The 20,566-nt window shown below is 41.4% G+C and overlaps 2 protein-coding genes across 2 annotated transcripts; one reads left to right on the top strand and one right to left on the bottom strand.

The window, feature by feature from the left end:
• Positions 1-2,687: 2,687 nt before the first annotated feature.
• LOC128843294 (TLR adapter interacting with SLC15A4 on the lysosome-like) lies at positions 2,688-8,424 on the bottom strand. The gene is made up of 2 exons (XM_054040038.1): positions 6,331-8,424; positions 2,688-4,397 (listed from the first exon to the last, which is right to left on the bottom strand). The coding sequence occupies exon 2, from the start codon at positions 4,348-4,350 to the stop codon at positions 3,427-3,429; it is 924 nt and encodes a 307-aa protein (XP_053896013.1). The 5' UTR covers positions 4,351-4,397; positions 6,331-8,424; the 3' UTR covers positions 2,688-3,426.
• A 6,801-nt stretch (positions 8,425-15,225) lies between these two features.
• On the top strand, positions 15,226-19,838 carry LOC128843262 (SH3 domain-binding glutamic acid-rich-like protein 3). Its single transcript, XM_054039948.1, has 3 exons — positions 15,226-15,367; positions 16,518-16,685; positions 17,809-19,838. Exons 1-3 carry the CDS (start codon positions 15,320-15,322, stop codon positions 17,908-17,910), a joined length of 318 nt encoding a protein of 105 aa, XP_053895923.1. The 5' UTR covers positions 15,226-15,319; the 3' UTR covers positions 17,911-19,838.
• Positions 19,839-20,566: the final 728 nt, after the last annotated feature.

Below are 20,566 nucleotides of genomic sequence, written 5' to 3'. Positions count from 1 at the left end.
ACTGGCAAAGCAGCTAGCAGAGTGGAGCCTCACGGGGACGGTTGGAGCGGAGCTGAGCGACTCACAGGTCGGTGAGCAGGGAGGAGCGGCTGGAGAAGCAGTGAGCAGAGCAGAGCCTTGTAGGAGCGGCCCAAGGGACGGCTAAAGTGGAGCAGAGCTGAGTGGCTCACAGGTCGGTGAGCAGAGCGGAGCAGCTGCCAGAGCAGTTCGTGGACGGCGGGAGCGGCTCATGGGACAGCTGGTGGAGTGGAGCGGCTCGTGGAGAAGGCTGTGGCGGAACCCCACGGAGAGGCAGCCGGTCGGCCTTGGATCACGTAAGGTGCCCCTTAACACCCTGCGTGCCCCCCCCCCCCCCCCCCGCTTGAACTCTGGGGCTGCACTGACCAGGGACAGAGACTTTGGGAGGTTGTTGGACTTTGGGGACTTTGGCGATCCTTGGGTTGCTGGTTTCAAGAACCAAAAGGGAAAGGACACAGCCCAATTTGCTGGGGTGAGTTTTTGCTCATGAAGCCTGTTTGTGGTGTTTTTCCAATTTAACGCTGATGTCGTTTACCTCATGTTATTAAACATTTTCTGTTACACTCAGACTCTGTGCTTGCGAGAGGGGAAGTATTGCCTCTTAGAGGCGCCCAGGGGGTGGTATATAATTGTCCCAGGTCACTGGGTGGGGGCTCGAGCCGGTTTTGCACTGTGTTATTGAAACGGAACCCCTAGATACAGAACCCGGCCCTTGTTGCTGCCAACTTAGATGGGCAGAAGGGTTACATAAATAAAGATGCTAGGTAAGAAACACTTTGCTCTTTGCAAAGTACCAATCAGATGGAAAGGATCTTGATTTATAAACACAAAGATATTAGCATTTGATATATTATTACTTAAATGTCACAAGATCCTTCACATTCCCTTTGAGGATTGACAGATTTAGAATCTGTGTGTTACACTGTTTAGCAAATGTTTCAGAAGAAAAAAATATTTTTACATCGACTACTACATATTAAATTTCACTGAGAAGCACTAATTTATAAAACAGTGTCCCATACCTGGGTGTTGCTTGACATCAATAACTCTGAATAATATCAACAAGGAGTCTGGTGGCACCTTAAAGACTAACAGATTTATTTGGGCATAAGCTTTCGTGAGTAAAAACCTCACTTCTTCGGATGCATAGAGTGAAAGTGCACAGTGAAACTTTCACTCTATGCATCCGAAGAAGTGAGGTTTTTACTCACGAAAGCTTATACCCAAATAAATCTGTTAGTCTTTAAGGTGCCACCAGACTCCTTGTTGTTTTTGTAGATACAGACTAACACGGCTACCCCCTGATATCTGAATAATATGATTTAACTACCAGTACAGCATGCATTCTGAAAGTTTATCATTAGGCAGAAAGGTTAAATACATTTTTCTGCTAGCATTTACATTGGTAAATCCACTGAGTTCAGGATTGGAGGCACAGAACTGCAGGTGCCTCAAATTACCTCATTGGCAGGGCCGGCTCCAGGCACCAGCTTCTCAAGCAGGTGCTTGGGGCGGCCATTCCGGACAGGGGCGGCAGTTCCAGGTATTCGGCGGCAATTCGGCGGAGGGTCCGTCACTCCGCCTGGGAGTGAAGGACCTCCCGCCAAATTGCCACCGCACATCGCGATCGCGGCTTTTTTTTTTTTTTTTTTTTTTTTGGTTTTGGCTGCTTGGGGCGGCCAAAACCCTGGAGCCGGCCCTGCTCATTGGTTTTGGTGTGAGTCAGAGCAGTAGCTTACCCATTGAGAGAAAACTTGCTTGTACAATTGAGATATCAAACTTCCATTCATTCATCACAGTATAATATCAACATAGTGATAATTTACAACAAAAGACATTTCCAGCAGGGAGGAAATAATGGCTGCAGGCAAAGTGAACAAATTTTCGTAATGAAATCTGCATGTAACATTTAGGGCAGGGGTTCTCAAACTGGGGGTCAGGATCCCTCAGGAGGTCATGAAGTTATTACATGGGGGGTCACGAACTGTCAGCCTCCATTCCAAATCCCACTTTGCCTCCAGTATTTTAATGGTGTTAAATATATAAAAAAAGTGTTTTTAATTTATAAGGGGGAGGGTTGCACTCAGAGGCTTGCTGGGTGAAAGGGGTCATCAGTATAAAACTTTGAGAACTACTGATTTAGGGTAATAGGAACAAAACTTGCAATATCTTTGCCTTTCAGTAACATTGCAACACACTCTTAACTTGCTGAGGTCATAAGGGTGTATTTTTCAGAAAAACACAATAAGGAGTCCTATTTTTAAAATGCAAATGGTAGGGAGAAGTAATCATTTTATATATTCTGGGAATCTGAGTGGATTTTGTTGTCTAATATATGGAAACTTTTATTTAAGTAAATGACATTTTAAATGAATAGAAATGTCACCTTTACAGTAACTGAAATATTTTCAACATTTTATAAACTTGACCTATTTAAATTTTTAGAAGCTAATGTATCTGTAGTTTTCCATTGTAATGTACTCTACCTGTATAATACAAAACATGTTTTAACCTCATATAAATGCACATTTCATCCTTCTATAGAGTATTGTCATTGATTTTCCTCTCTGATAAACATTTTTATATACATTTGATATATGTAAGATGCTATGCAAAATAAACCAAATTGTTAAACAGGATTTTCAAAACAGAAGGCCATTTTCTCAGACATAATGGGTGAAATCTGCAATAGCAACCTCTAAATTTAAATGCACAAAATTATGGGTTCAAATTTATGGCCTGATCCAAAGACCACTGAAATCAATGTGAGTCTAACCATCAACTTCATTGGGTTCTGGATTAATTTCTTAGGGCAAAATCTTACCAACATTAATGCACGTGACTAACTTTGACTGCATAAGTACTAGTCCTGTGTATAATTAGTCACACACTAGGTGTTGGCGGGGCTGGACTCTTAGAAGCTGGTCTTAGGCCACTTTGAAAATTTAGCTCAATAGGATTTTGTATAAAAATTTCATTTGGATTACATTCAACCACACAAAGACACATGATCTTTATTTCAGTCCGGTAGCAAGCAATGGAGTGGCACCACAGACAAAGTGTGGTTTAAATGTCAAAATTTATTTTAAGAAGTCAGTAGTGTCTAATTTGGTACATTTCACAAAGTAATCCTGAAAGAAAAGAGACCGCAGCTGAAAAATAGGCTGTATCCCAGGGGTTCTCAAACAGAGGGTCAGTACCCCTCAGGGGGTCCTGAGGTTATTACATGGGGGGTTACAAGCTGTGAGCCTCCACTTCAAACCCTGCTTTCCCTCCAGCATTGATAATGGTGTTAAATATATTAAAAAATGTTTTTAATTTATAATGGGATGGCACTCAGAGGCTTGTGTGTGAAAGGGGTCACCAGTACAAAAGTTTGAGAACCACTGCTGTAACCAAACAGTTCAGTCATGATGTAAACTGTACCCGGGAGCTCTTTCTCTTGCTTAGTGAGTTTGAGAACTGTAAATTTGGAGTGCTAAATTCAGAGCTGTTTCCACTGGCAGCATTGCGGAAACTAAACAAAGCTAGAGAATGTAAAAGCACTTCTCTAGCTTTACATGTTTCTATAGTCTGTTCTTGGGAGATCTGAAGGTTTATCTGTTTTAGGTTATTCATGATCAAACTGGAAGTCAGGAGGTTTGTTACAGAACCACACCTGGTCAGGTTCTCTTCAAAAAACTGTTTATAGAGCTCTTCCACCTTTGTATCCATGTAGTTATTCAGCACAGAATTCGAAAGAGGCTGCTTGTGGAGTGTCATACTCCTTTCTCCACCTTCATCACCATTCAAGGACTTTGTAGCTGTTTTTTCAAGAGGCTCATTTTGAGGGGAATGACCCAATAGAATATCTCCTGACAATAAAACCGGGCCATCAACAAGTTCATCACTTATGTGGTCCATAATGCAACCTGAATCCCGCATATAACCTCCTACATGGTCTCCTCCAATATGTAAGTCAGGATAGTTTTGATAAATACTGTGGCATGACCAGGATCTATACAAATCCACCTGGTTTTCATGAATTTGTTCTCTTCCTGGTATATGTAAAGCTTCAGATATTGTTCCTTTAATGTGTGCACTATGTTCTTTTGCAGGTAGCTCTTCTTTAGATTTCCATTGAAGCTCTTTATTATTTTCTATTTTGCTACCTTTTGCAATGATCTCATTCTGCTTCTCAGATTCTGAAGCAAAATCTTTAATTGCTGGTGTATCTATAAGGTGATCTTTCCAGGTTTCCCTTTCATCTTTTCTGTAACATTTGTGGGGTTTATCTATGTTCTGTTTTCTTTCTTTGTATATGATTCCAGTTAGGATGCCTTCTGCCAACATGTTGATCAGTGCTAGAGACTCACTAACCAGCAGAGTTCACTATATTCCTGCAAGTACAAAGAAGCCATGTAAGGTAATGCAAAATAAGCATAACAGTAAGGGCTATTTTATCCTTAATTGATAAAAAGTTTTTTAAAAAATGTATGCTTCATGCAGACTGCAATGTGTGGGGCATTTTTTATTTTAACAAACAGTAACTTAATTGCTTTTTCACCAATTTCATTTTTATAGCCAGATAAAGTAAAGCCATCATGTCAATAAAAATCATTCTGAAAAAGAAAAAGAAAAGAGTTAGGCCAATAATTTGATCCTTCATTTTCCATATCAGCTCAGTCTTGGACCCTTCTTCTGAATTGTGACAATTGTGCTACATTATGCACATGACTTGTTCTTAGAAAGATTTAATCAATGAAGTCTTTTTCATTTGGTGACTGTGCCAGATCCTCAGCTGGTGTAAAATCGACATAGTGCTACTGAAAGAAACAGCGCAACAACTGATTTCACCAGCTGAAGTTCTGACTGATGATAATCCTCTACACACTTTTTTTTAGTAAACTAAGGGGCTAATCATGCAAGGTGTTGAGCTCGCCAGTGAGATACCGAGTGGCCGCAACTTCCACTGCCTTCAGTGTGAGCTGAGGGTGTTCATCACTTCCCAAGAATGCTCAGCACCTTGAAGGACTGAGCCCCCATTGCAGCAATATCTTGCTTATTTACATAAAAATGTTGGGTATATTGCCGAACTATTCGCCAAAATTTAAGCAGATACTGTAATGAGCTCTTGTATTACTAAGAGTCCAGAATTTTACTAAATTCACTGCATTCGTTCACTAATACATTATGAAATATTATCATGAATAATTAAAAACTAAACTACACATCTCAAAATAGTTAGCTACTACATTTTGTGATTCCTTGGCTTTGCCTTTTAATTGTATTTGCTCACACAGGGCTTGATCCTGCACCCTTTGGAGTCAGTGGTAAAACTCCAATTGACTTAGATGGAGCAAGCCTTTAGGATTCAATCCATCTCCTATTGAAATGAATGAGAGTCTTTCCATTGACTTCAGTGGGAGTTGGCTCTGACCCACACTCACTGAGGACCACATTGTGGCTGACCCTTATGTGGGAGAACGAAGCAGGAGAACACCAAAAGTCTCCTCTTCGCTTTGAATGCCTTTGCAATGTTGTCCCAGCATAGGGGGACTGCTCCCTTTGGGCATCTCTGGAGCACTCAGGATATGTCTACACAGCCTCACAGCCCAGAATTGACAGACTTGGGCAAGCAGGGCTCACATCAGCACTTTAAAATCTGTTTAAATAAGGGGATAGTTGTTTAATATAAAGTGACACCTCTGTAGAGCAGGTGTGATACCAGAACCAACCCTTAAAATAACTCTTTCCAAAGCAGAATTGATTTTAAGTACCCCACATATTAATAAGCACACTCTAATTCAAATGTCATAAGAATGACACCTGTGCTCAGAAAAAGCACAAAACACAGATCCTTCAGCAGTTAAAATAATTTAACCATTTTACTTTATTTTTAATACCTCTCACACAAGATGCAAGATAAAAATTTTAAAAGTGCCCAGGTGCCATATTCAAAAGAGACACAGGCACTTATGAGCCTGAATCTCATTGAAAGTCAATGAGACTTAGGCAACGACGTGCCTGACTCACTTTTGAAAATGGGAGTTAAGCCCAGATGTGCAAAGGTATTTAGGTGCCTAACTCCTATTGAAATCAATTGGAGATATGTGCCGAAATAGTTTTGAGGAGCTGGGCCTTAGTTACTTATGAAAAGTTTGCCTCTAACACTTGGTTCAAAGTATTAGAGCAAGTTGTCAAAAATATGGGAACCTTAGCAAGTATACTTTAAAAATACATATACTTTCAGTTATTTTAAGCAAAATAAGTGGGACTCTAAATTCCGTAACAAAAGATAAGCTGAGACAAACTAAAGTAAACCAGACTTACCCTTTCAGAATCAGTATAAGATGTGGATAGTCACATAACCTAACATTCCATGACTACAGCTGCAGCAACCTTAGAATAAATTCTCTTTATTCACTTCAGACAGTGTGAGCAATAACTGGAGCACACACAATTTTGTTCCTCTTTTTGTGCAATTTTTAAAACAGAAGTGCCGTCACCAGTGGAAAACTGTGTGGTCTGTAAACAAGCAGTGACACCAAATCCAAAAGAGGATGTAAAAAATGAGTCTGGATGGGCCTGATTCTGGTGTAATGTTCACAACTAGTATGACTGCTTTTTAATTTTGCAATATGTCAACTAAAAATAACTAAGATTACTAAAAGATTAATGTGTCTAGTAGATTTCCGTTTGATAACTTTGGCCATGCTCGTAGTACATTTCAAAATGCAAGGACGCAATCAAGCATTCTATTGCTCATTTCCATCTACAAACAACTGAATTTAGTTATTAAATTAGATGTCTCTCTGATTTGCAGAGGCAAATGTTTGTAGGTACAAGTTTCTTCATTTGCAGGTACAGAACATGCATAAGTGAGGGTAAAAGTATAAAGATTGTTTTTTAAAATGTAATGCTGAGAACAGAGCCAGTAGATCACGCTGTTATGTCCCTCCTTGTAGCCAGAGTGCGCACAGCTGGCAGTTTGCAGTGTCCTAGTCCTATCAACTGTAACCTGGGCACCACTGACTACCTCAGCTGTGACATGATCTGGGATCATCGCAATAATCAAACAACCCATGGTTACGGCTTCTCCAGACCCTAAAGGACAACCATGGGTGACTGGAAGCCAAGGCACTGTGGCTAACATACCATCTTTAGAAAAAAATCAGTGACAACCTTTCAAAACTCATGATTGGTTTGCTTAGGTTTTCTTTACAAGGAAAAAGGTTAGAAACTTATTTTGTTTTAAAATTAAAACTAACTCTCACCTTCTCATTTCTCTTTCCTCCAAGTTGGGGGGGAGGGGGAGCAGTAATTGTAAGCTTCATTGGTTAGCAACAGCAGCTCAAATTAAAGGTTGAGTTTCAAAACTAGCCTCCAAATTTGCAGACTAATTCTGCATTCCGATGAATTGCCATGAGATATTATAGCATTTAGACATCTAAATATCTGATCTGTACTACAAGCATATAGTTAAATGTTTAAATACTCTCATTTCTGTGGGATGACTTGCGGATTGGGTTGAAGGCTGTTTAAAAATGTGTCTTTGTCTATCAGACTTCAAGAGCCACACACCAATGAACTTACACCAATTTACACTAGCTGAGGATTCTGGTGCCAAAGAAATATCTAACAAAGGATAAGATTGTTCATCTTTTTTTCTTTCACTATTGCTGATGTTTCTCTGAGGTGGACCCTTTCCTTCTTACTCATCACTTTGTACCACTTGGTAGAAGCTTTTTGTCACAGGATGTGTCCCTTTAAGGGAACAGGACCAGTCCCCTGGGACTACGTAGCTGCTTCTCAGTGTGGTGCTGATCTAGCCTATTTGAGTACACCTGGACTAACTCAATTGGAGCTATTAGTCTCAGCTGGGAAAGGGCTAAGAACACATTATATAAAGAGGAAGCTGCAACAAGAGAGGGTCTGTTTACAGGGCCTGTCTGGGGTTAAAGAGGCAGAGGAAGCTGTGGCTGAAAAGGGTTCCCAGAATCTCCTGGAGGAGACAAAAATTCAGGCAAAGTGGTTTATAATTGTTTGGGACTAGGGTTTAACCTCAGGATGGTAAGGACCGTGTAAGCCCTTCATTAGTCAGGGGACACTGGGAAGGGGGAGAATCTGGTGGTCTAGCACCAAGAATGAGAGTTGCATGAGGCTTAGGAAGAATCTGGACAAACAGACAGTGATGAGAAGTCATGTGAGATCGATTTAAGTTGAATCTGTAGGACTTTACGTTAAGACGTGCAGTGGGGTCAGACTGGAATCTTCTAAACCAATAACAGAGCCCCAACAAGGTTTTCCCATTGAAAAAGGGTTTTCTTTCTAGTGATTTGAGAGACCTTCAAGGGTGAATATCTGTCACATGGGGGCAGCAGGAGGCATTGACCCCTTACATTGTTTCTTTGTTATTTTAATAAATGTACTTTCTTTAAGAAAAATAAAAATTCTATGATAATAGAAGGCCTAATCTGTGCATGTGGATTTACAATGAAGAGCAGTAAAGCTGAGAACTTTCAGAAGTTTGCCTGCACTTGCTGATGGCAAGAGCATATTGCTTCACGGATGGATTTTCAGAGGTGTTGAGATCTTGCAGTTCCTAGTGACTTCAGTTCAAGCAGAGGTTATTCAGCATTACTGAAGGTCAGTCCCTCATGACTCTGTGAATATGCAAAGGATGAAAGGATATGAGGCAGATCAAATGGACAATCAAATAATCATAATGGATTGCACATTAAGTGGGTTAAAATATACTAACTAGAATATTCTATGAAGAATTAATGTTTTAAAAAATCAGTGTTTTTTCTTCACTATTGGCTTCTTTAGAATGTAAAGTTCCAAGAGCCTAATTATTAAACTATTTCACCCCATCTCCTAAAGAATAAAATTAAGGCCACAGTTAAATATATATGGATATTCGTCTGATCCTTTGACAGATCCACTAGCACTAAAGATACATTGCATATGTTTTCTCTTTTTCACATAAGGACTTGGTGAACTAATTTCTTAAAATACAGGGTTCTTCTAAGGATACAAGGGCCTAAATAGGTTAGATGCTTTTGAAAATCCCACTAGGCACTTATCTGCATCTTCAGGCACCTAAATATCTTTGACAATCTTTCCGAAGTCCTTACAATCTACTCAGACTACAAATTCTTTTGGTTAAGAAAGTTTCTTTTTGCTCTGCATTTGCACAGGGCCTAGCAAAATGGAGTCTTGCTTCATGACTGGGGCACCAATGTGCTACCATAATACAATTAATATATTCTAATAGTAAGAATGTCAATTTCTGAAACTCTTACCCAATGAATAGTCCCATTGGGACTATTTGTTGAGTATAGTACTAAAATTGAATGCGAGTAAAGTTATCAGAATCTGGCCCACAGTAAAAACTCCCAGAAACCTCTGAGATATCTGCCCCTCAGAAGCCTGCAGGATTATGTTGTAATATACTATACACAGACAAGGCAATCAATATTGTTTTCTACCATTTTATATTGCTTGTGCAGTTAATTTTTTCAGTAGATAAAATGAAAATATAAAATCAGGGGATTAGTTTACAATTCTCCATTAGGTTTGATTCAGCAGGGGCAGAGACTGTAATTTGCTGTATGAGAAACTGAATAGCCAAGTGTTAAATTGATAACTTCAAATTTTCTTGGAAATGAAGTTCCTTTTGTGGAAAATCGAAGGCTTCTTCTTCCTGCAGCATTTCCATTTGTAACTGGATTATTGGACATATGAAGCTAATTTATAGCTTCAGACAAGTGCCCTATCACTGAATGGACTGTGTAGTATGTTGTGTATCTTAAAGTACACAAAAGATTCATTTGGCATAATCAGGATAGAAAACTCTCCAAAACTAAAATTTTAATAAATTCATGGGTGCCTCAGCTCCTCACATCTTTTTCCATTGACATACATTACAAGGAGTCTCCAGATATAGAAAAATGAGACCGCAAATTGGGAAATGTCTATCCTTCACTATCTTAGTTACTTCCCTTTTCTTTAAATTAAAGTGCTGTTTTACAAGAACACAGTGGTACTTTCTTTAGTTGCAGAACTAAGATTATATTGTGACATCTGTTTAATCAGGTTTAACGCCAACAGACGCCGGTTGTCGGCAGACGGGATTGAACCAGGGACCTCTAGAGCTTAGTGCATGAGCCTCTACCGCATGAACACTAAGCCAACTGGCTGTTAGCAGTCTCTCTCTCTCTCCTTCTCTCTCTGATGTTGGTGCCACTAGATGGGACAGAACACCATACCCAGAAGGTGTGTGGGTTACACAGGTAAATGGGGAAAAAAACTAACAAAACATAATCCTTTCAATGAGATAGTACAGAACAAAATATAAAGTGCCACTAGTCCCAAGTTGTAGAACAAACAAGAACTCATGAACTGCAGAAGACAAATGTGGTTTTGGTTTTCAGATCAGTCAGTGACCAGCTGATATGACTGACAAGTCATGTGGATTTCCAAGTAGGAAAGCAGTTTGTTAACATTGTACAATCCTCTCAAGCACTAGTTAATAGATAAACAGGCACTGAAAGAATTTTCGGTTAGTTCCCTTATCAAGTTTCCTACTCTTTGGCAGATAATAAGAATTTAATTGTCTTGCAAGTACTAGAATACTACCCATATGCTGATGGAGGGAAAATGTAGAAATGAAACACACAAATTATGTGTAATATATGGGACATCGTGAATGTGGTACCCTCTTTTTACATTTCAATAATAACCACCAATTTATTGATTCCTCAGTAGTAAAGTACTACAGACAATGTATCCTAACTATGAATTAAAATAAACTAGAAGCAAGGTCCTATATAACTTTGGCCCTCCCTCTTTGTCCAATCTAATCTTGTTAGAATGACTGTTGTCCCCTCTTCAGCAAAGACATTATCCTTTATGTAAACTCTTCTAGGAAAAGACCGTGTCTTTTTGTGTATTTGATAAAGCAACTAGCACACTTTGAGGTGATACAAAATAATAATGCGCTTATATGCAAACATTTATTTGAATGAAATTAGAGATAGCTAAACCAAACACATTCCAGCTCTCGTCTTGTGCAAAGTGAAGTTGGTTATGTGAGAAACTGGACTATGATGTGGATTTTTAACACAGATGGGATTATGCATTACAAATATTAAAATCCAAATTAATCCCGTCTCCAAAAATCAGAGCATGTAAACTACATGGCAACTACAATATCTCATAGGCCCTTATCATGAAAAAGTGCTTTGGGAGGAAATGATCTTCAAAATAGCACAGCTAACGTAAAGAATTCTCCAACATATGTTCCAGAATCCTGGCATCCTTGTATCTGTCCACTACCAGCTACTGCTGGATATAGGGGAAGAAACCGACATAGTCCAGTTTTGGCTATGTGAATCTGCATTTGCATGACCCAAATAATCAACCATGTTCCTTTGTCAGTGACTTGTCCATTTCCTCTTTCTAAATTCCTCTGAAGAGTTTCACTACCTGTCATGTGCACTGCTTACATGCAGATTTGAAACCGTTCTGTATAGATCCTCCACTGCTTTACCCCCAACTAGCAGAAATGCATACTTTCTGCTGTATTATTTATTCTCTTATATACCCATACTGTGTTCTAAGTGAATAGATTCATAGACTCTAGGACTGGAAGGGACCTTGAGAGGTCATCGAGTCCAGTCCCCTGCCCTCATGGCAGGACCAAATATATAAGAAACAGATTTAATATAGAGCTGAGTCCAACTGAACTCATAAAAATAATCTAATATTTAAAGGTTATTTGAAATAACTATTTCCTCCACTACATCATCGTGAGTGAAATTCTCTTTCTACACAACAGATTCAGTGCTGATATTAAGCATTTCTCCATCTTCATTAACATGCCTCAACCCTGACCTGGAGGAATCAACTTTGAGAGCAGATGGGGTAGTTCAAATTCCATACAACTCACTCCAGGGCTCCTCTACTGAGACTACTAAATTAGTGTCAATTGCAATACTGTTGTTTATGAATTAGAGCCATGCAATTCAGGAATAACACACAACCAGATTAAGTAAAATAATAATTTGGAGGATAACAACAATTAAACTTTCTATTAAAGTGTGCCAAGGAGTCAGCAGCACAAAGAGGGAGGAAGAAGATCTTTCCACCGGAATGTGTCAGCCTCCACAAATACCCAATATTTAAACTAACAAAATGTAGTAAAAGAGACACTAAAGGTAGCTGAGAAGGTGAATGCAGATTACAAGTGGAAGTGTAAACAGTGATAAAGTCACATAAATGTGTTAGTGTAGGTCTTTGAATTACAAGTCTAAAATGTTAAACAGAATTTATAAGGAAAGAGGTATCTGAAGATATCTGACTCTAGAAACTCAGGTAAGAAAAATGCAAACACAGAATGAAGCCTTCCTTCTGGTCCCATGCCAAGATGATGAACAGGTAAAAACAGGCATATCTTATGATCTTCCTCTGTTGCGACTCATTCTCCCATATCTCTGTCTTCACCCATTGTTTATTGTCATCTCCTGCAGTATTGACTTTTTCAGATTGTAAGAAACTTGAGGCAGAGACCTCTCATTTTTATTTACTTGTAAAGTGCCATGCACACCTATGGTGCTGCCTTAAAAATAAATTATAATTAGTAGCAGCTCAGGGTGAGATTTAACATAATCTTTTCCAAAAAAACAAAATATATCCCATATTTCAGCTAAGACTATATCTTTTATACACACACGAATATGAAATAGAAAATGATTACACTGATTGATTTTTTCAAACTTAGCTGGTGTAGGTCTATCTGTCTCTTTAACCCACTCCAGCAACACTGCATTTTTCGCAGCCCTAATCTCTTTCAACTCCTCAAATACATCTCAGTTCCTGAAGCAACTGCCTGCTCACCTGACCATGTGTTCCAATTTCTCAGTGAGACCTTTTCTGTTTACGTGTTTATTGTGAAAGTGTATACGTTATTAACAAACACACACATTTCTATAAAAATCACTAAGGGCCCGATCCTTTCCCCCACTGAAACAGGATTGAGCCCTAAATCATACCAGGCTTGTGGCTTGACATGCCCCTGCATAAAAGGCAGAAAGGTGCAAGAAGCCTTCCACCTTTCTTTTGTCAGGTTGGAACAATCAGAATCCTTGTGTTTATTATGGGCCCCCAAAAGGGAGTTCCTCTGCATAGTCTTGGGTCCAGAGGGTGCTAGGGGGAAGGGTGGTGTCTTCCCCCCCCCGCATCTCCCCAGCTGCAATATCTTCTTGATGCTGCTCATGCCTGTGGCTTCAGTTTCTTTGGCCCCTGGGCTGGTTCCTCACTGAAATTTCTTTTTCTTTCTCAAGCCCACCGGACTATGGGGAGGAGGCTACCATATGGGACCTAGTGCCCCAATGTAGTGATCTGTCAACGCCCCGGTGCTCTCCACACAAGCCAGCTGAGCTGGCCACATGCAGAACAGGAGCGTGTCCTACAGCCTGTTGAAGGATTGTGCTTTGGTGAAACTTCTTTTACACTCCTGGAGGCATCACGCCTAGCTTAGGCACAACTGTTCCAGGATTTCCACTGGAGGCTATATGCCTCTGCACTATCCCCCAATATGGAGCTGTGGTTTAAAAGAACAACTGAGTCCATTACTTCTACAAGGATAGTAATATGACTACTACAACTCAGTGGTTTGAGCATTGGCCTACTAAACCCAGGGTTGTGACCTCAATCTTTGAGGGGGCCAGTTAGGGAACTGGGGTAAAAATCTGTCTGGGGATTGGTCCTGCTTTGAGCAGGGGGTTAGACTAGATGACCGCCTGAGGTCCCTTCTAACCCTGATATTCTATGAACTATCACTTTCATAAAATAAAAATGCAGATGCCCCCTGTTGTTCCAGTAGTGTAAACATAACTATACTTTCCTCATGAGAGTTTTAGTTGTGCTACAGTCATGTCTCTCTTGCACCACCTGCTTGACTGTATTGTTTCAACTCCTACAATTGCTCATCACCTTTGAGGCCTAGTTGCATTTTTCATAGACAAAAATGACAAATTTCTTTAGTGCTTACTCTTATACTTCTTCAAAACCCACTTGTCTCTTCCCTTTTTATAAGTTGTAGCAAATCAGAAAGATATAGTAGGCACAAATTAATCTGGATTTATACAGTAGTACCATTTTGAATTATAATAGCCCTCTTCCATTTGAAATCTCAAATCACATTACCAAATTAAGCTTCACAATACTCCTTGTGAGCAGGCATTGTTACTCCATTTCAGAGATGGGGGAAACATCACACAAATTGCCCAAAGTCAGAGATGAAGCAATTACAGCCACTGGCGTTACGTCAGCAGATATTTTGCTCTGAAGTCCACAGTGCACAGCTGGGAAAGAAAACCAGATCTCTTTGGCACCTAACCTCTTTTGCTGGAGTGACATTCCCATATGTCTTAAAAAAAAACAAAAAACAAAGACACACAAATAGGGCCTCACAAATCACCAGGCTGGCTTTGCTGGGACACTGAGCGTTTGTGGGATGTCACAGATCTTCAGGCTCAATGTTGTATCTGTGAGACATGGGCCCAGACCGGGGCTGCTGAAATCTGAGCCTCAAGAGGAGCCCCACTCTGGCTTAGTAGCCCTGTGAATTGTAGGGTCACATCTGGGGCTGCCCTCTTCTTGCTTGGGAACGGGGACATGAGGGGGGGCTGAAGGGGTTCAGCTCCTCCCTGGGGCCCTGGTGTGCACAGGAGGACTTGGGGGGGGGGCGCCACACTTGCTGGTGTGGTGGGGCCCACAAATGACAGGGCTGGCAATGGGGGCAGCCCTTTTCTTCCTTGAAGCTCGCAATTCTCAGGGGCGGGTGCCCCACAGACATGGAGACGTGGCGGGTCGGGCAGGAAAGGCAGCTGCTGGGAGCCCAGAAGACACCGGGCAGGGCTGGAGGCCGCCTGGCCGGGGTTGGGCGCTCCCCAAACCAGGCCGCTGCGAGGGGAGGTGAGTAGCTGCCGGCTTTGCCATCGCGGGCGGGCGGGCGGGCGGGCAGCAATAGCCCAGCCAGGCTTAGCAAAACAGAGCTCTCTCCTGTACACGCGCCCGCCCGCCCAGAATTCTTCCGCGATCCTACCACCAGCCCGCAGACCTGAGCAGCAGGCCAGAAGCTGAGGGGCGGGGCTGACTTTCACTGACAGTCCGGATCGGCCAATCAAAAGCAAGAAACGAACCTGGCCCTTCCGAGTCGGTTGGCAGTTCGTTGCCTTAGCAACGGCGTCTGGCGGACGGCCTGTGAGTGAGGAGGGGCCGGGCGGGGAGGGAGCGGCTCGGCCCGCTCACCATGGGGACCATTAGGGTCTATTACACCAGCGTCACCGGATCCAGGCAGGTGAGCGAGGCAAGCCCCCCCTCCCCCGCCGCATCTTCCTCCAGCTCCCAGGGGCCCAGCGCCCCACCATGGGGCTGCACCTTCCCTCCCCCCACCATCACCCCGGGACCCAGCACCCCATCATGGGCCTGCACCCCCCACCCCCCACCATCAACCTGGGACCCAGCGCCCCACCATGGGGCTGCACCTTCCCTCCCCCCACCATCACCCCGGGACCCAGCACCCCATCATGGGCCTGCACCCCCCTCCCCCCACCATCACCCCGGGACCCAGCACCCCATCATGGGCCTGCACCCCCCACCCCCCACCATCACCCCGGGACCCAGCACCCCATCATGGGCCTGCACCCCCCTCCCCCCCCATCAACCTGGGACCCAGCACCCCACCATGGGGCTGCACCCCCTCACAGAACCCTAGGGCTCAGCGCCACCCCCACGGGTTTTCAGCACCCTTCCCCAACACCCTGGGGCCCAGCACCTCCCCCTTGGGCCTGCACCCCCAGTACCAAGAGGGACCTGAGTTCCACCCACATGGGGCTAAACCTCCACCACCAAGAAAGGTCCCAGTTCCACATGAGAGGCTGCACCTCCACCCACCCACCAGCACCAAGAGGTACTTTACCATCCACCCACCACAACCAAGAGGGGTCCTCCTTCCAACTTCATAGTCACTGCTAGCATCAAGCATGGCTCCAGCACCCACCTAAGGCAGCACCATCCTAACCTCCCACCCAACTTGAACATGTCTTTCCCCCACCCCCACCTGGTGAGCAGTGAAATAGGATCCTCCCACCTACAAAGGTTACACCCTCACCACCCACCCACCATGAAGAGATGGGATCTCTGACCCCCATAAGGTTCTTAAATGATTCTTGAAACCTGAAAATATTCAACTAATTTTGTTAAAAATATTTGAATACAAATCTTTCGCAGGCTGAGAGAATGTGTGCCAAGTTCCAGTCTGAATAAAACAACTTAAAAGGGAAAAATCTGAGCAATATATACTGCACATGAGCTTTCCTAATTTATTTTTGATTAGCTATTTAGGTAGAATATTTCAGTGTGAGGGGGTTATTTAAAAAAAAATTAAAATAAATGGGGCCGTTAACAGGAATAATAGCCTGTTTTTAAAATTTGTCTTTTTTATCTAGGTGAAGCAGAAACAGGCAGAAGTTACTCGAATTTTGGACATTAACAAAACAAAGTATGAGTTAATAGATGTATCCATCAGTGAACATCTGCTTCAAGAGATGAGGGCAAAGGCTGGTAATCCTAATGCAGTACCTCCTCAGATATTCAATGGTGATGACTACTGCGGAGTAAGAAAAAAAAAATCTAGATTTTGTTTTTAAACAATAAGGTATACAATAAGTATGTTTGTGGAGAATTTTGCATGCCTTGAATAACTTTTGCATGCTAACTCACTTCAGCTATCAGATAAATACAATAACAGTATTTTAAAAAGACAAACTTTTATGACCATGCATTTTAGGGATTGAATACTGCCTCCTCCAGTGAGCACAGTGAATGGCAGCACAGATACTACTGAGAGCACCTTGTTCACAAGGAGTTCTGCAGGAGTTGCTAGCCATGTCATTTTTCAGCAAACCAAATCCCTTAAGCCATACTGCATGCCTCAGAATATTAATTGGGCTTGTTTCTGGCCAGTTACATCACATACAAGGTTGCTTGTGCTAGCTCTGGGTCTGGTCTACAGTGGGATAGGCACCAGTGTGGCTGCACTGATGCAAAACACCAGTGTAGATGATTTCTGCAAATACTTTTTACCGAGTTTCAGACAGGGTAAGTTTCCGCAGTGTAAATCTCACTAGAGGTTCGTTATCAGTGAATCTATATCAATGACTAAATTCCAATGTAGACAAGGCCTTAGTGGCTCTCTGCATGCTTTTCCTTCTTGTACAATCAGAAACAAGATTAAGCCATAGAAACTAAGTTCTACCCTTATTTAGGTGGGTGAAACTCCAACTCTGTTCATCGGGAGTTACACAGCTGTAACAGAGGAAAGACTTGGCCTGAAGTATTTAGCAATACTGCTGTATGAAAGATGTTATACAAAACAAATTGTAATATGCTTTTTTATGCGGTAGGCTTTTATCATGGACATGGCACTGTTAATTGAAGGTCCATTTCCTTCAAGTTATCTTGTAATTTGTTGGGAATAAGGAGGTGGCTAGTATTTACTGACCATGGATTTGGCATTAGGTATTTGTGTGTGCACTAAATGCAGATGGTCACACTTTTTGAAATCTTCATATCACAGTTATGAATTGGAATATGTTAGAATGTTGTTTGAGCAAGACAAAAACAATCTTGCCAGTGTGTGCAGGTGTTACTACTGGGAAAGTTCACATACATATCAGGTTTTACAAAAACAGAATTGGAATTTAATGCCATTAGCACATATATTTGCATTTCTTTTAGGACTTTGAGATGTTATATGAAGCAACTGAAAATGAAGAAGTTTGGAAGTTTCTGAAGATGGCATCAATAGACAAGCCTGCAAGAGAGGAAATTACTGTCTAACTGGTGTATCCAGATCTGAACTCCAACAATTCTTTAGGAACCAAATCTACTAAATATATTTATTTCTTAATTGTTTTGTTCATTATTCAGGGTAAATAAATCTTATGTATTTTTGTGTTTTAATATTAAAATATAGTAGATTCAGGTCTTCTTTGATAGACTACACATTGTACCATTCAAAAGCAGTTTTTCAACCAAACTAGAAGATAGATGTCCTAAAGGCTTCTAAACCTCTTTTGTTCTGAAAGCCAACTTACATTGTTTTCCATGTTTCTCAGGGGTCTTTTATTAAACAAAGTAGTTCATACATATCTTCTTTAGACCTTTGGCATGAGGCGATCTTTTTTTCTAATACAGCATACATAGAAAGATTATATTGTTATATTCATTGAGCAGTTTTATTTATGTGGGACATTCAATAAAAGGTAATGAGTATAGTAATAATTGTTTTTGGTTTAACTGCAATTCTTTTCTATTGGTAGTACTATCTCATATCATCTTTCTTCCACCATGGGACAATACTGCATCCTACTATTACGACACCTAGAATTACTTTCATATTCTAGATATTCCCTTTCTTGGAAAACATTAGTCTCACTCGTTGAAGCTGTTCCACTGTGGATAGATGATGAGTGATTGGAGCAGGGGGACTGGAGCTGGGGTCTCCTACCTCCCATGTATGTGCCCTAACCACTAAACCACAAGGTCATTCTCTCCTCCCGCACTTGCTCTCTGGTCCAGTGCCTATTTAAGTACATATCCAGAGTGGAACAGTCATTGGACCACAGAGAGAGAGAATGACTCTGTAGTGCAGTGAGTTTAAGTGCCAGCTGGGTTTGTCAGGCGCTTTGTGGATCACAGCAGAACCAAACCTGTGACTTTATCTCAAACTTGAAAGGGGTGTGGGCATGAGGCCACAAATGCAGAGCCAGCTGTAGTGGAATTTAACAGGCATGGTGTTGAATCCTTATGAAGAGCCTTTCCATTAAGTATTTTAGGTAAAGAGGCTTTAAATAACCTGAATAAAAATCACTTCTCCTCTCAATTAATCAGATTTAATTTCTTTGGTATTTATGTCAAACCTCATAGTTGTCCATTCATCCACAGAGTGTCAGGGTACTAATGCTGAAACAAACAAACACAAAATAAACTTCTCTCGCTCTATATTTATCTTAAGCCAAAAAATGGTAAAACCTACTTTCCCCTCTCTTTGGAGGTCTCCCTTAAATTAGGGAACAGCATGATGAATTATAAGGAAAAGCTATCAAACAAATCATGCCAAGCCAACCTAATTTCCTTCTTTGTCAGAGGTATTAGTCCAGTGGATGGGGGTAGGGGAAAAGCAGTAGATATGATATATCTTGATTTTAGTAAGGCTTTTGACGCAATCCCACATGACATTCTCAAACAAACTAGGAAAATGTGGTCTAGATTAAATTACTATAAGGTGGGTGCACAGCTGGTTGAAAGACCGTACTCAAAGAGTAGTTATCAGTGGCTTGCTGTCAAACTGGGAGGACATATCTACAGTGACCCCATGTGGGTCAGTCCTAAGTCCAGTACAGTTCAATATTTTCATTAATGTCTTGGATAGTAGAGTGGAAAGTATGCTTATAAAATTTGTGGATGACACCAAGCAGGGAGGTGTTGCAAGCACTTTGGACGAGAGAACTAATCCAAAATGTCCTTGACAAATTGGAGAATTGATCTGAAATCAAGAAGATGGAAATCAATAAAGATAAGTGCACAGTGTTTCACTTAGGAAGGAAAAATCAAACGCATAACTACAAAATTAGGAATAATTGACTAGGTGGTAGTACTGTTGAAAAGGATCTGGGAGCTAGAGTGGATCACCAATTGAGTCAATATGATGCAGTTGCAGAGAAGGCTAACATGAGGTGTATCCACAAAAACACCAGGGAGTTCAGTGGCATCTTAAAGACTAAGATTTATTTGGGCATAAGCTTTCGTGGGTAAAAAACCCACTTCCTCAGATGCATGGAGTGAAAATTACAGAAGCAGGCATTATTATACTGTGTAATAATGCCTGCTTCTGTAATTTTCACTCCATACATCTGAAGAAATGGGTTTTTTACCCACGAAAGCTTATACCCAAATAAATCTGTCAGTCTTTAAGGTGCCACCAGACTCCCTGTTGTTTTTGTGGATACAGACTAACATAGCTACCCCCTGTATAAACAGGAGTGTTGTAAGTACGACAGGAGGTAATTTAATTGTCAAATTGGCATGGGTGAGGCTTCAGTGGGGGTACTGTGTCCAATTCAGGAAAGATGTGGACAAATTAGAAACTGGAGCAGAGTAACAAAAATGATAAAAGGTTTAGAAATCTTGTCCTATGAGGAAAGTTAAAAAAAACCCTTGGCATGTTAAATCTTGAGAAAAGAAGAGTGATGGGGGAATCTGATAACTGTCTTCTGTTATAAAGAGGATTGTAGTCTAAAGCTTAAGTTAGTACTGCTCAGCTGCTAACATAGCCACTGTGTAGTGTGGATACAGGCTGCTTCCACTGGAGTGCTACTAGTCCTCCAATGCTTTCCCACTGTACCCCAAGTGTACCCAGAAATGACAGACAAGTTCTTCCACACTTCACTGGGAAAGTATTCATAAACCAGCTCAGTTTACTGAAAGACTCTGG

Source organism: Malaclemys terrapin, chromosome 9 (assembly GCF_027887155.1).
Source record: "Malaclemys terrapin pileata isolate rMalTer1 chromosome 9, rMalTer1.hap1, whole genome shotgun sequence".
Taxonomy (NCBI): Eukaryota; Metazoa; Chordata; order Testudines; family Emydidae; genus Malaclemys; species Malaclemys terrapin.
Note: the sequence above shows the minus strand (reverse complement) of the source record. Positions and strands in the feature narration are given on the sequence as shown.